The sequence below is a fragment of the Equus caballus genome, chromosome 30 (assembly GCF_041296265.1).
Source record: "Equus caballus isolate H_3958 breed thoroughbred chromosome 30, TB-T2T, whole genome shotgun sequence".
Classification (NCBI taxonomy): domain Eukaryota; kingdom Metazoa; phylum Chordata; class Mammalia; order Perissodactyla; family Equidae; genus Equus; species Equus caballus.
In genome coordinates, this window is record NC_091713.1 from 33218956 (window position 1) to 33234915 (window position 15960).

Consider the following 15960-nt stretch of genomic DNA (forward strand, 5'->3'; position numbering starts at 1 on the left):
CTGAATAGCCAAAGGAATCTTGAGAAAAAAGAACAAAGTTAGAGGTATCATACTCCCTGATTTCAAAATATACTACAAAGCCATAGTAATCAAAACAGCATGGCACTAGCACCAAAACAGACACACAGATCGATGGAACAGAATTAATAGCCCAGGAACAAACCCACACATCTATGGACAACTAATTCTTTTTTTTTTTTTTTTTTTTAGCATACAAATTTCATTGATTTTTTTTTTTTTTTAAGATTTTATTTTTTTCCTTTTTCTCCCCAAAGCCCCCCGGTACATAGTTGTGTATTCTTCGTTGTGGGTTCCTCTAGTTGTGGCATGTGGGACGCCGCCTCAGCGTGGTCTGACGAGCAGTGCCATGTCTGCGCCAAGGATTCGAACCGACGAAACACTGGGCCGCCTGCAGCGGAGCGCGCGAACTTAACCACTCGGCCACGGGGCCAGCCCCTGGACAACTAATTCTTGACAAGGGAGCCAAGAACATACAATGGAGAAAGGAAAATCTCTTCAATAAATGGTGCTGGGAAAACTGGACAGTCACATGCAAAAGAATGAAAACAGATCATTATCTTATACCATACACAAAAATCAACTCAAAATGGATTAAAGACTTGAATGTGAGACCTGAAACCATAAAACTTCTAGAAGAAAACATAGGCAGTACACTCTTTGACATCTGTCTTAGGAGCATATTTTCAAATACTGTGTCTGACCAGGCAAGGGAAATCAAAGAAAAAGATAAACAAAGGGGACTACATCAAACCAAAAAGCTTCTTCACAGCAAAGGAAGCCATCAACAAAACTGAAAGATGACCTAACAACTAGGAGAAGAGATTTGCAAACCACATAACATATCTGATAAGGGGCTAACATCCAAAATATGTAAAGAACTCATACATCTCAACAACAACAAAAAGCTAACAATCCAATTAAAAAACGGACAAAAGATCTGAACAGACATTTTGCCAAAGAAGATATACAGATGGCCAACAGACACATGAAAAGATGTTCAATGTCACTAATTATTAGGGCAATGCAAATCAAAACTACAATAAGATATCACCTCACACCTGTCAGAAAGACTATAACTAACAAGACAGGAAATAACAAGTGTTGGAGAGGATGTGGAGAAAAGGGAACCTTCACACACTGCTGCTGGGAATGCAAATGAGTGCAGCCATCATGGAAAATAGTATAGAGAGTCCTCAAAAACTTAAAAATAGAACTACCATGAGATCCAGATATTCCATGCTGGAGTATTTATCCAAAGAACATGAAAGCCTGAATGCACAAAGATATCTGCATCCCTGTGTTCACCGTGGCATTATTCACAATAGCCAAGACTGGGAAGCAACCTAGGTGCCCATCGAGGGATGAATGGATAAAGAAGATGTGGTATATATACACAGTGGAATACTACTCAGCCATAAAAAAGATGAAATCTTTCCATTTGTGACAACATGGATGGACCTTGAGGGTATTATGCTAAACAGAATAAGTCAGAGGGAGAAAATCAGATACCATATGATCTCACTCATAAGTAGAAGATAAAAACAACAACAAACAAACAGATAGAGACAGAGATTGGATTGGTGGTTCCCAGAGGGGAAGAGGGGAGAGAGGAGGAGGAGGGAAGGGGTGATTCTCACATGTTTACGGTGACGGATGGTAACTAGTCTTTTGGTTTTGAACATGATGTAATATATACAGAAATCAAAATATAATGATGTACTCCTGAAATTTTTTTAATAAAAGAAAGGAAATGATAACAGGAGGACTGAGACTTGACAAAGAAAGAAAAAACAAAAGAATTGATAAAAAATAAGGGTAAATATAATTTCTGTTTAAAATGTGGGGAGAGTAAATGGACCCTAAATGAAAGTAAATTTTCCACATTTCACTTGAAGTGGTAAAATGCCAATACCATTAGAGTGTGATAAGCCAGATATGTATATCTTCGTACCTAGAGCAACCCCTAATAAAACTGTACAAAGAGACATACTCAAGAATTATATATATCTCTCTCTATATATAAAATTATTTTAAAATTTCAAAAAAATCTAAGCAAGAAAAGGAGACAGGAATGAGACACAGGAAAAGCACACAAAACAAAGAATGAAATGGCTGACACAGCCCCTAACATAGCAATAGTTACTTTAATTGTAAGCGGTCTAAATATACTAGAAAAAGACTGAATATGGCAGGGCGGACACACAAACAGGACTCAACTATATGCTGTCTACAGAAACTCATTTCAAACATGAAAACATAGGAAGGCTCAAAGTGAAAGACTGGAAAAATATATACCAGGTAAAACTTAACTTAAAAAACTATAAATGGCTAGTATAATATCTCCTTTGTTGGCTTCACTTATTTCCTGAACTCTAAATACTGGAGTGTCCCATGACCCAGTTCTCAGATGCTTTTTTTCTATATACACTAATTCCATGGATGAGCTCAGCTAATAACACACCCTTAAATATAATTCATAAGCTAAAAAAGCCCAAATTAAATCACATTCTATGTCCTCCCCCACTATCTATTCCATGTCTCAAAGTAGAATTTCAAAGCGCTGTCAAATGTACTTAAGGTATCTTTAAGAATTTATTCCTCAGGAAATAACTGTGTCTTAATGCTTACGATAGGAAATTATCCATGATACAAACTGTCCTAATCTGATCAAATCTTTCATAAATACATATACACAACGTATTACTTATTCAGTCCACAAAAAGAATTAGATTTAAGCCCCATCATTTTATTTACACTTAAAAAATTTATTCCGTAAAAACTACTTCATTCTATATTTAATATCAACATATTTTGTCCCTAATATATACTCTCAAATTTGAGGGGAAATAAGATACTCTACCTTTGCACTGAGGTGGATCTGTCCAGGTTCCATTCAAACATATCACTTCTGTTTCCCCAAACAGATCAAAAGGTTTGATGCATTCATAATGTACTCTCTCCCCAGATGGATACCTAAACATCTCATTTGGTATAACAGCATTTTCCACTTTGGGTGGTTTCTTACAGGAAACATCTGAAGAGAAAGAAAAAAAGTATCCCCAAGGTAATGATCATTTTTGAATGGCAAATCAACAAATGAGATTCCAAATATATCTCAAGGAAGATTTAAAATCAATCGTTAATCTGTCATAAAAGACTGCTACTTTTAATAAACTTAAATGTGAGATTGAGGAAAGGGGGATAAAGTATTGTTTTGTAAGATTTAAGCTACTATACCTTAAACTCTCTCCCATCCTTCATTAGACTGTTGGTAGACATTTATGTGTGTGTGTGTGTGCGCACGTGTGTGTGTAGGTCAGTGAAAATGTAAGTTTTTCTAGACATTTCTCTTTGATAAATAATAAAATAAATATTATAAATTACATAAATTAAAAAAAGAATTTATAAACCACAAAAAATAATAAAGAGATTACTTGACAGTGTAATTTGGTTTGCAATCATCCTGTTAGTGAATTGTAATTTTAGGCTCCTAGAAAAGTAATTGCAAGTAGCCACTTCCTTAGAGAATAAGTCAAGAATGAACACACCTTGAAGAATACCATAGTGGAAGGAAGATGATGATTAATCAAAGTATTCAAATAGGAAGTGTAAAAACATAACAGAAATTAAATGTATAATTTATAAAAACACTCTCTAATGATTGGGATGGGGCAAATGCTAAAGGACTTTACAACGAGCAATGTGTAATTCATCAGTGAGATTCATTCAGGTGGATATAAAGTATAGTAGACTGTAACTATGATTCCTAACCCAAAGTGTGCATGGAATCCCTTGGGAATTGTTAAAACATTTTCAGGATTGCACCCTCAGAGTTTGTGATTCAACAGGTCTGACTGATCCTGTGTATTTGCAAATTTGTATTTGCATTTCTAACAATTCCCAGAAGATGCTGATGCTGCTATTCCAGGGACCACACTTGGAGAACTATTGGGCTATAAGATTAACCATTGAGTACGCAATTCCATCCCTTTACGTTAAGGTATAAGAATTCTTTGGCCTAAAAACTTGGCTGAAAAAAATAATCTATGTCCAGTGTTTAATGATGCTAGAGGCAATTCTGTATTATATTCCTTAAGATACTTTATTAATAAATTTTAAAATTTCATGAAATTACCTCTGCATGTTGGCCTTCCTATCCATTGGCCATCAATACACTGGACAATACTGGATCCATCCAATTGGTAATATTTTGGACATTTATAAGACACTTGTTCTCCTGACCTATATGATTCCTTCTTCTGGCCTATGAGTATGGCATCATCAAAGCTGGGTAAGCTAAAACAATCTGTTTCTGAAAGAAAAAAAGAATACATATTTGTTCAGTAAAGTGTTAAAAATACATAACGGCCAATAATTACTTTCTTCAATAATGGTTAGATACATATCAAACCAGTGAACACTGTACAACATTTTTCTTATAATTTGAAAAAATATGTTAGCAGTCTTGACTTAATTGCATTGAATGGTTCTACATTTATCAAAAGTATAACATGGCAATAGTGGTTTTGAAAGCCTGGAGAGATATGGATGGATGTAATGCTTGAGACCATACTTCTTACATCTAGATTCTTATTTGCCCATACAGACCACTGACATTATGGATGTATTTCTACTTTGTGTTTCTGTCAAAGTTACATTTATATGTTTAATTTCAGTTATGTTGAATATCTTAGAAACTTATATATTTGTAAGGAGATAACTGATAAACGAACATAAATTGAATAATAATGAGATGGATGTGCAGGGGCTAGATGTGATACAGGACGAGAGATGAAAGGTCTGAGAATGTATCAGAGGATGCTGCAAGTGCACACAAGATAATGCGAAAATGAAATAATTTGGCTCACGTTTCAAACTTTTCTTATTACTAGGGCTATTAATTCTCTACCAGAATCCAGAACTTTCCAGTGATACATTCTTAAATTCTAGAATTATTCCTTAGTTTCATATTTGTACTATTTATGCTCTGAGTTAAAGATATTTATCAGCCTTAGAACAAAATTAAATGCACCATACTTATGCATTCTGGTGGACGGGGCCATTTTCCTCCTAAACATTTTATAGATGCAGGTCCATCAATCACAAAACCTTCAGTACAGCTGTACATCACTTCTTCTCCATACTGGTAACTGTCTAACTCATGAGATAGAACACCGTGCGGAATCAAAGGCGGTGGTTCACAAGGAATTCCTAAACAAAAAGAAAAATGAAAGAATGACTCCAGGTTTCACAAACTTTGAAATTTAATTTTATGTACTGGTTGTCATATTTCATAGTTTCATTTCTCAAGAAATGATCACACAGGAGCTACCATCACATTACAGAGAATATGCAAAAAAGCTTCCTAAAACCACCATTCTTGTGTGTGTCCAGCTGTCAACTTGAGCAAGAACTTCAATAAAAATGTCAATATGTTTATGAAAAACTATCAATACCTCTCTAATCAATTATGAACAATAAAAGAGAACACATTGAGAGTTAATGGTCTTCAGAAAAGTACTATATATTGTAAGAAATCAGAAGGGACATTGTAGGAAGAACATAAGAAATTTTTTTAAAACCTAATGACAAAGCAAACACTACAACTTACATGAATAGGTAAGAAAATGAATAGGTATAACTGCAAATAGGTAGGTTTAATTACACTACACATCCACTTTTAATACCAAAAACAAAAGCCAGAATTTGAAGTGATTCTATAACAAACCGAAGAAATTAACAAAAACGTGATTGATTTGATTGTGCAAAAATTATTTGGTAAAATATGTAAACATATAAATGATAGTAAATACATAAATGATTTTATATATTTAGAAATCTAAAGGATTCTGTCTCATGACTTTGATGACAAAGGAATTATTTTTAATGAATTGTACTGAAAGTAGGATTTTAGTTTGTATACTGTCCTTACCTACACACTGAGGTGGAGAACTCCATTTTCCCATGTGGCATGTTATCCCATTTCCTCCAGATAACCTGAAACCATCTTCACAAATGTAACTTAATCTGGTGTTATGTACATAAAGCTTGGGTTCAAATCTCTGTTTCCTTCCTTCTGAAGAGACAGATGATTTAATGGTTCCATGTTCTATATGAGGTGGTTGAGAACATGGAATTTTTTCTATATGAAGAATAGAAATCAAAGAGTCAAGCACAAATACAATGTTTAAACTGAAAAGTAAAATTAAATACCATTTGGGATTTTAAAATAAGGATAATTTGAACAAATGGAATTCTTTTAAAACTGAAAACTATTTGAAATCTGCAAGGATGTGTGTCCCACTAAATCTATGCTACTATCCACTTGTTCAATATGCCTTTTCATTCTTGTCTGTTCATCATGAGGAGTAAAATAGGCCTGAACAGAAATTTTATCTGGTATCTACATAGTAACCCAAAGATTTTGTCTATATTCATTTCACAGTAGAAGCGAAAGGATGCTGATTGCTTTGTATACCTAGATTGTAATTCACTGTTTGAAGATCGAGTCGAACAGGTATAGAGACAGATCTTCATTTTGTTCATCTACACAAAGCACAGGGGAGGATTAGCTTATTTGAAAGAATGTCGTGAAGCAAATTATGCACTACTGACCCACGCAGTGTGGTATTGACTGCCATCTTCCGTCTTTGCACACAATTTCTTCTGTTCCCCGAATTAGATATTTTTCTTGACAGAGAACAGATATCTTTTCTCCATCTCGATAATTCACTGTACTTGTCATATCTTGAGCATTGGGAATCTGAGGTGGAGGTGGGCACGAATGTATGCGTACTTCTAAAAATATTAAAATTAGATTTCTTGGTTAAAAATCATAAGTTACAAATATTCAAAGGATAATCCAGAAAACAGAAAACTCAATAATAATGTACCATAAGTGATCAAATAATAAAGTTATGTTCTATATTTCAATGTGTTATACTTTTCAGTTTGTTAAGCCCTTTAATCTATCACATTTGGTTTATATTCTCATGATCTTCCTTGGAGTTTCTTCCTTTTATTCTTTCTTTCATTAATCTTGTGCAATTTATGTAAAACCAACTTTGATTATTTCTAACCATTAGATGTTCTACCTGAATTAGTCATTCCATACCAGGCATTAAATAAAGACTGATACCAGGATCTTCTGCACAGATATCCATGATCAAATGTATTGGGATTGGATTAAAATCCTCACAGTATGTTCTACCAATGGAAGGTGATTACAGAGGAAGAATTATATGCAGTTCATGCTCAATTAATTTCACAGAGCTTCTCGGCCAAGATGAGAATTAGCTACGTTCAACCGTGGTTTATAGTGTGTTGTGAAAAGCTCAAAATTCCTCCTGAGATACTGTTTACCCTCTTATCTACACACTGCTAAGGGATATATGGATTGATGAAATGCACCCAGTTGAACAGATTAGACAATCTGGCTTTAGTTACCTGATCAGCAGGCTATAAAAGATACCTTTGTAAACTTGTGTCTGAACGCCCATAAAACTCAGATACCTCAGCTATATCTTGGCAGTTCCCAATCTGAAGATAGAGCATGTCCTGTTCAACTAAGGGAAGACTCTGAATGACTACATCTGGAAGCTTTAGAACCTCTCCATGATTTCTTGATTTTACTTTCTCTTGTCATACTATGTCTCTATTTCGTTAAAGATATTGAACTTGAAAATAATGGAAAAATTGATGAAAGAAAGAAATATTGATGAAATGAAATAAAATTTCACTACTGTATTTTTAATTCTGCAAGTATACACTGGGAAGTCTTGTAAATCCTTTCAATTGTCCAACATTTTCTATTCAATTCAGGTAAATATTTGACTTAATACATTTCATTCATGATTATTATTGTCAGATTTTTTGTTTCTACCTAAGTCAATAGGAGTTTGTTATATTCCATCAAAAATATTTTTTCATAGTTCTGTTTTAAATATATTGGCATATTTTTCTATATATTTGCAGGGATTTATTTTCTTCTTGTCTAATGTTTAACCGTCTTTGACCCAATAGTCTTAATTTGAACTTTCTCTTGATAAATCTTGCCAGAGGTTGGTCTATACTAAATTTCACTAAAAGCTGAATTATTATTCTGCAAATCAGCTGTTTATGCATTTTTAAGATTCTTATAATAATAATTGATGCTTTGGTTATTTTTTCCTTCGATGTTCTTTGGATGTATGTTCGTTTCTAGCTTCTAGATTGTAATACTTATTGCCTTCATTTTGTTCTTTGTTTTATAATGCATGTTTTAAAGCTATAAATAGTAACCCAAAAGGTTTGCCTTTGCTGTATCCCAGATCTCAATGTCTACTGCTACCAATGTCATTTAATTTAAAGTATTTTCTGTTAGTTAATCATTCATAAAAGGATTTTTTTTTTTATTTTCGAGATGTGTAAGATGGGTGAATAAGGTGTGTGGCTAGTTCTTTTATTATTTTACTTTTGCTTTTAATTTAGAGAGAATGGTTTGAGGACATTGATTACTTGAAACCTGTTGGGAATTTATTTACGACACGGAAATGAACAATTGTTTTAAATAAATTGACTATGTTACAATAAGATAATATAGATTTCAAGACAAGGAGTATTACAGGAGTAATCAAGAAATATTTTATCATTATAAAAATAACTCACAACAGATTTATCATAAATGTAGATGTATGTAAAAATGCGTTAAATACGTGAAGCATAGATGGACAGAACGAAAGGAAGAAATAGACAAATCCACAATGCTAGTTAGCAATACTGAGAGCTTTCTTCCTCTGACTGATAGAACAACTAGACAAAAATTTTGAAAGGACATAGATAAATGTGAAGAACACCATGAACCACTTTAACCTGATCCAACAACTAGAGTATACGTGTGCTTTTATACGAAAGTGGAACCATCACAAAGTTAAGAAATAAGCTGTGCAGTAAAAGAAGCAAGAATAAATTTCAGAATATGAAATCTTACAGTCTGCTCTGTGACAAAAATATTAGATTAGAAATCAATAAGAATAAATCATCTATGTAAACATCCATCATCCTTATCAAATTGTATATATTAAATATGTCAGTACTTTATACAACAATCACACCACAATAAAGCTGTAAAAAGAGAATAAATTGTTTGGAAAAACATAAATATTGGGAAATTAAACAACAAACTTGTAACTGACAGCTCAAAGATGAAACCACAAAGAATATTAGAAAATATTTCACACAGAATTAAGTGAAAATAAAATGGATATAAAATTTTTTCAGACACAACTAAAGCAGTATTTAGAAAGAAAAATGGGGGCTGGCGCAGTGGTCAAGTGGTTAAGTTTGCACTCTTGGTTTTGGCAGCCCCGGGCTTTCGCTGGTTCGGATCCTGAGTGCAAACATCGCACCACACATCAAGCCATGCAGAGGTGGCATCCCATGTAGCACAACCAAAAGGACTTATAACGAATAAACAACTATGTACTGGGGGGCTTTGGGGAGAAGAAGAAAAAGAAAAGAAAGAAAGAAAAATATAGGGTTAAAAGTTTATATTTAAAAAGTAGGATGGTCTAAATCCATGTTTTCATTTCTGCTTAAGAATTTGAAAAAGAGTAAAATTAAAATCGAAGTAATTAGGGGCCAGCCCGGTGGAGCAGCGGTTAAGTTCGCACGTTCTGATTCTCGGCGGCCCAGGGTTCACTGATTCGGATTCCGAGTGCGGACATGGCGCCGCTTGGCAAAAGCCATGCTGTGGTGGGCATCCCACGTATAAAGTAGAGGAAGATGGGCATGGATGTTAGCTCAGGGCCAGTCTTCCCTAGCAAAAGAGGAGGATTGGCTGTAGTTAGCTCAGGGCTAATCTTCCTCAAAAAAAAAGAAAAAAATCAAAGTATTTAGAAGGAAGGAAATGATTCCTTGGAAGAGAGGAAATAGAGAAAATTGAGAAAGACAAATAGCAAAAAGAAAACTAACAAAGCTAAAATAGTGAATGTTAATAAAGCTAAAAAATAGACAAGAGAGAAAATTGTGTTAAAGTTAATTATTAGAAAATATTAATTTAAAAAGACCATGAGAAGAATTAGCAAGATAAAAGAGGGAAACAAATGTCAATATCAAGAATGAAAGATGTGATATCACTGAAGATACTATAGAATTAGAAAGAAAATAGAATATTAAGTGACTATTAAAAACAATTGCATACCAATCAATTTGATAAATTAGATAAAATGGAGATACTTCTTGAAAAATTCAACTTCCTTACATTTTGACAAAAGACAGCATAGAAAATCTGAATAGCCCACTACCCATTAAAGAAATTAAATTTTCCATGAAGAAAACCTTCCAAAAAAGTAAACTACATATCAGATGACTTCACAGGTGAATTCTATCGATCATTTAAGGGAAAAAAATACAATAATAATATTACAGATGTACTTTCAGAAAACAGAGGAGAAGACAGCACTTCTCAATTTGTTTTACGAGGCCACACTACCCCTAATAACACCCTGGCAGAGACATTACAAAAAAAGTAACTGTAGATTAATATCCCCATGAACACAGATGCAAGAATCCTTAAAAATATATCAGCAAATCAAGTACATGAAAACATAGAGAGAATAAAATATCCCCACCAAGTAGACTTAACTCTAGGAATGAGAGATTTGAACAACATTCAAAAATTTATATATGCAATTCACTACGTTAACAGAATTAATAAAGTTATATCGATAGATGCATAAGAAGCATTTAAAAACATTCAACGGCAGTTGATGGTACAATTTCTCACTTGGCTAAGTAGGGATAAAAGGAAATTCCCATAATCTCATAAAGGACATCTACAAAAATCTTAAACTGACATTATATTTGTGGTAAAATTTTTAATACCCGCTCCCAGTGGTCAGGAACAAGACAAAGATGCTTGTTCTCATCACTTCTCTTCAATAGTTTCCTGGAGGTTCTAGTGCGTTCAATAGGATAAGAAAACAAAAAATCAAAATAAAAATGGACCAGCAGAGATAAAATTTTGCATTTGCTATGATATAGTTACTTATAAAACAATACCTAAAATGAATGAGGAACTTTAGTACAGTTTCAGAGGATAAAATTAATATCCCCAATTCAAGTGCATTTCTTTATACTTGCAGCAAAAATATAGGAGAATATAAGTGTGAAAAATTAATTTGTAATATTAAAAACATAAAATACGAATCTTTTTTTAGAACTGTAAATCTTCTACACTTAAAACATTACTGGGAAAATAGACGTAGAAATAAATAATTGAAGAGATATATCATGTCTACAGATTGAACACTCAATATGGTTGAGATGTCAATTCTCCCTAATTTATCTTTCATTATACAAGCCATCCCTCTCATTAAACAAACAGGTAATTTATAGAAATTGATGTGTTCCCTAAAATTTCTATGTTAATGAAAAGACCAGCATAACTGAAACAATCTTGAAAAGGAAAAACGTAATTGGGAAATATATCTACCAGACATCAAGACCTACTTTAAAACTACAGTTACCAAGGCAATGTGGCATGGCTAAGGAAAGATAAATGGCTAAATGAACTAAATACAGAGTCGAGAAGTAAATCAACACTTCCATAGTCAATTGATTTTCATTTCAAAATCTTTTCCATGTATATTGTTGGAACAACTGGCTATCCACATATAATATATTATAAAGAATACCCATTCCCATATTACACAATACTCAAAAATTAATGTAAGATAGATAATACACATAAACATAAAAGGTAAAACTATACAGCTTCTAGAAGAAAATGTATTATGTGTACTTTGCTCCCTGTAAATATCACTTGTTTCTTTTAAAACAGAACTAAAAATATGTTAAACTGTAGATAGGAGATTTGTTTTTATATTGCTATGAAACTACTTTCTGTATATTCTAGGCTTGAGGAAATTGGTAAAAATATCAAGGACAGTGAGTCAAGGTGCCCTACACTTAGAGAAGAGAAATACAGATATGAAAAGTGGAAAACTGGAATGAACTCTGCTCTATTTGTTTGAAATTGATGTTGTCAGCATGGCTCAGAGTGTTCAAGATAGACATAGATAAACAGATAGTAGGTGACTAGATAGGTAAATATGTACACACATAGATACATACATATATAGATACAATGACACATAATAGGCATAGATGGATTTGTGTGTAATATAAGAAATTAGAAACAATGTTGTTCTAATAGTAATGAGCGCATCTCTTATCCAAATGTTAATTTAAAACTACCAAGTTTCTAGGTGGTTTGCTATATAGCTGACTACTGCACTTGATGCAATTAATTTGTAGAAACAGTGTTTAGGTTAGTTTCTAAATTACCTTCCAGCTTGAAAATTATTTATAATAATAAAGAGCTAAAAATTTTAAAAGGCACAAAAATACTACTTTCACAACTTAATGAAGAAATAGAATAAAATTTTAAAGTATTATAAATAAGAGCCTACCTCTACAAGTTACTTCAGGATCCCATCTTCCATTTATGCAGACCGAGTGTTTGTATTTTCCTTTACATTTGTAACTTACATTGGTGTTATGATAAAATTCAGTCCTTTGTGATAGTTTTGCCTCACGTGCAATTAGGCTTGATGTTTTGCACGTCTCAAGTTCATCTCTTGCTGTAAAATAAAACATTTCCTTGAAAAGACTAATTAAAAGCATCAAAGAAACTACTACAGAAAAACAGCTATAGAGTCAATAGTATAATGAAATTAGAATGCATGCCTGTAAATTCCACCAATCAAGTTATGCCCAATCATACTGCATAAGATGGGCTATTCTGCATGAACATAAGTCCTGTGTCCGGTCTTTGAAATTTCAGAGACAATAGCCATCATACAGGCATTTTGCACTTTGGGTATTGGAAGAACATAAGAGAGTCACTTTCTTGGATGATCTACACAGTGAAAAGTCATCTCATGACTAAAATTTGTTCCATATTTGAAATCCGTGGAAATGTTCGCATTCGTTTGTTTCTTTATCTCAAGCATCTCTACATCACTTTTAATCCACAATCTTAAAACATTAAAATAAAAACAGTTATCTGTGGAACTAGACTATATGAAGTTGCCAATTTAAATATATTCTTTTCAAGAAAGGTAATATAATAGGAAATATATTTAAGATGTATTATGTAGAATGTGAATATTTAAGCAGATATTTAAACAGAGAGAGATAACTGGAATAAGAAATTAGGAGCTTAAAGTCATGACCTCTTTCCTATATACAATCTTAGAACTTTTTTTGTTTTGTAGGAAGATTAGACCTAAGCTAACATCTGCCCCCAACCCTCCTTTTTTTTTGTGCTGAAGAAGACTGGCCCTGAGCTAACATTAGTGCCCATCTTCCTTTCTTTATATGCGGGATGCCTGCCACAGCATGGCTTGACAAGCGGTGCATAGATCCACACCCAGGATCCAAACCAGCAAACCCCAAGCCACCAAAGCAGAGGGTGCAAACTTAACCACTGTGCCACCAGGCCGGCCCCTACAATCTTAGAATTTTTAAGAACACATTTTATCATGAATCATCCTATAATTCAATAATATTACAATGCCATAATAATAAATTTTTGCTGGTTCCAGTATGAGTGAAAAAATTCACTACAGAAGCTTTTTATACAGAAAATTTAAAGCAGATAAGAGTCCATATTGATTCTAATAAATTATCAGTGTAGGTTTTTGGTAGTATTTGTTCATTATTTTTTAATGATCAGAGTCAGGTGAAGATGAGCAGAATAAAGAAAAGTCAAGTAGTTGGACAAAAAACAGTAATGATTTTGTACTTCAACCTTGAAAAAACATAAGCTGAAGGAGACTAATTCAAAACACACCAGAGGCTGGAGAAATAGTCCCATTTTGGGGACTAGTCCTGAGTGTTGAGGGAGATAAAACTAGATATTCTTCAAGGAGTGAAAACTGAAGGAAGAGCTACAGTCAATAGGAGTGATAGAGGTTGTTGTCATTATGTCTCACGATTGCTTGGTTTCTGAAAGGATTCTTTGTTTATTAGGAGAAAACAAACACATTGAGAAGAATGACCACCTATACTGGAGGGAGGTGAAAAATTGACACTGAGAAGAGAAAATTGGGATAAATCCTATGACAGCTGGAATGAGATTATGTGAAGTTGAATATAGGTAGAGGATTCACCTTAGAAAGGGAAACTCTGAGATCAGAAGAGAGTAATAATTAAAGCAGATGTTTGGTATAAGTTAGGAAGAAAAGTCGAGAGTTTTCATGCCTGCTACTACCTTGGGTTTTTCTCCCATATGAAGTGAGGTGAGATCATTTGTGGAGATAGAAGAGGACAAAGATGAAGTTTACTCTTGAAGGACTGGCAATACCTGTGACATGAATGTGTTTAGCAAAAATGTAAGGATTAAGAATAACAAAATTTACTGATTCATGTAACAAACTCCTAATAAATGTCTCCTTTATGTCAGCCAGTCTCTTGGGAGTTAGGAATACATCATGTGAACAAAACAGCTACGACTTCCTGCTCTAATGCAGCAGAGGCTCAGCTCTACCTTCTCCTTGGGATAAGCAATGACTAGAAATCTGATGGATAAGTTCATGGTAAAAACATGAAGCAGGTTGTGTATAATATTGGCACCTCTTATGGCCTCTGTAGAATCACAACACAGCAGAGTTGGAAGATCCCTTATAGATGACCCACTCAAACTCTCATTTCGTAAAACTGGACATCCAGGGCTCTCTTTGAGTGTAGGACCCAGGACAACTCCAGGAAGGAACTCATTCTAAAGGAAAAATGGAAGAGGGCCTCCAGGATTCTCCCAGGTAGTCATCAAAGGCTTGGTCATCCAATGGTCAGGATGATTCACTTACAGAGTGAAGGGCATCAATCAGATTTGTTTCCTGGCCCAATCCCAGCTGCCTCCTATGACTGAGCTACACTCCTGACTGAGAGGGCCTGTGACCCACCCATTCTCTGGCTCATTAACTTCTTTTTTACTGCGTTTGAAACAGACTGAGAAATTATCATTGGTAGAAGCTCTGAGAGAGGCAAGATTCCTGTAGGAGTGTAGCAAGTGGATATTTTCTCAACTTTACTCCCTTTAGGGGCCTGAAAGAAAGAGTATCATAGAAAATCAAAACTGGTATTTGTACAAATATAGTTGCATTTTCCTGGTAATTAGAACTCATGTTTTAATCATATAAATATCTATAAGTAAAGTTTAGCTTTACGCTTATAAAGATAAACAATGCCAATATCAGGGACAGAAAAATTCATAAAATTCTATTGCCAGTTTGTATTTGTTCTCTGTAGACACATTGAATTATCAGCAAAAAAATGTTTGGATTCATCACAACTTAAGACCTGAAATTTTCAAGAATATCTCAAATTTCAAAAATATGGTTGTAAATATAGTTTTTACAATAAAAGTATTAAAGTCTATTGTGTCAATTTGAGAAGTGTATTCTCACCAATGCACTGAGGAAGTTGGGTCCACGTTCCACGAATACAAGTAATTGATCTGTGTCCAATCATTATAAATGCTTCTCTGCAGTTGAACTCCACTGAATCTCCATGGCGATAGGGTGGAGTAGAAAACAGGACATAGCCATGATCAAGGTCAGGTATATGTCCACATGTACTCTTGTCCTCTGTGAATTTTCACAAAAATGTGTTTATCTTTAGGATATAAGTTGTTTGTGTATATGAAAACAACAAAAAGTTGATTTAAGTTTAAATATTCATATTTTGTATACATTACCAACACATATAGGCAAAGTTGGCCATTCTCCATCAACACATTGAATTTTGTTAGGACCCTTCAATAGAAACCTAGGATTACAAACATATTCCACCACTTCATTGTGTCCATATTCCTCTTTCTGTGTTCCTTTAACTTTCCCATTAGGAAGTTGAGGAGGTGGATGACACGATTGTACTTTCCCTACAGCAGAAAGA

The 15960-nt window shown here is 33.8% G+C and overlaps 1 protein-coding gene across 1 annotated transcript in view; it reads right to left on the minus strand.

Annotated features, from left to right (window-relative positions):
* LOC100060815 (complement factor H) overlaps positions 1–15960 on the minus strand; it is a 185319-nt gene that overhangs the window by 7742 nt on the left and 161617 nt on the right. Inside the window, exons 22-29 of the mRNA XM_070255829.1 lie at positions 15764–15946; positions 15474–15653; positions 12474–12644; positions 6637–6819; positions 5954–6163; positions 5059–5232; positions 4157–4333; positions 2882–3055 (exon numbers count right to left, since the gene is read on the minus strand). Of these exons, the coding sequence (XP_070111930.1) occupies positions 2882–3055; positions 4157–4333; positions 5059–5232; positions 5954–6163; positions 6637–6819; positions 12474–12644; positions 15474–15653; positions 15764–15946 (1452 nt within the window). The remainder of the gene's footprint in view (positions 1–2881; positions 3056–4156; positions 4334–5058; positions 5233–5953; positions 6164–6636; positions 6820–12473; positions 12645–15473; positions 15654–15763; positions 15947–15960) is intronic.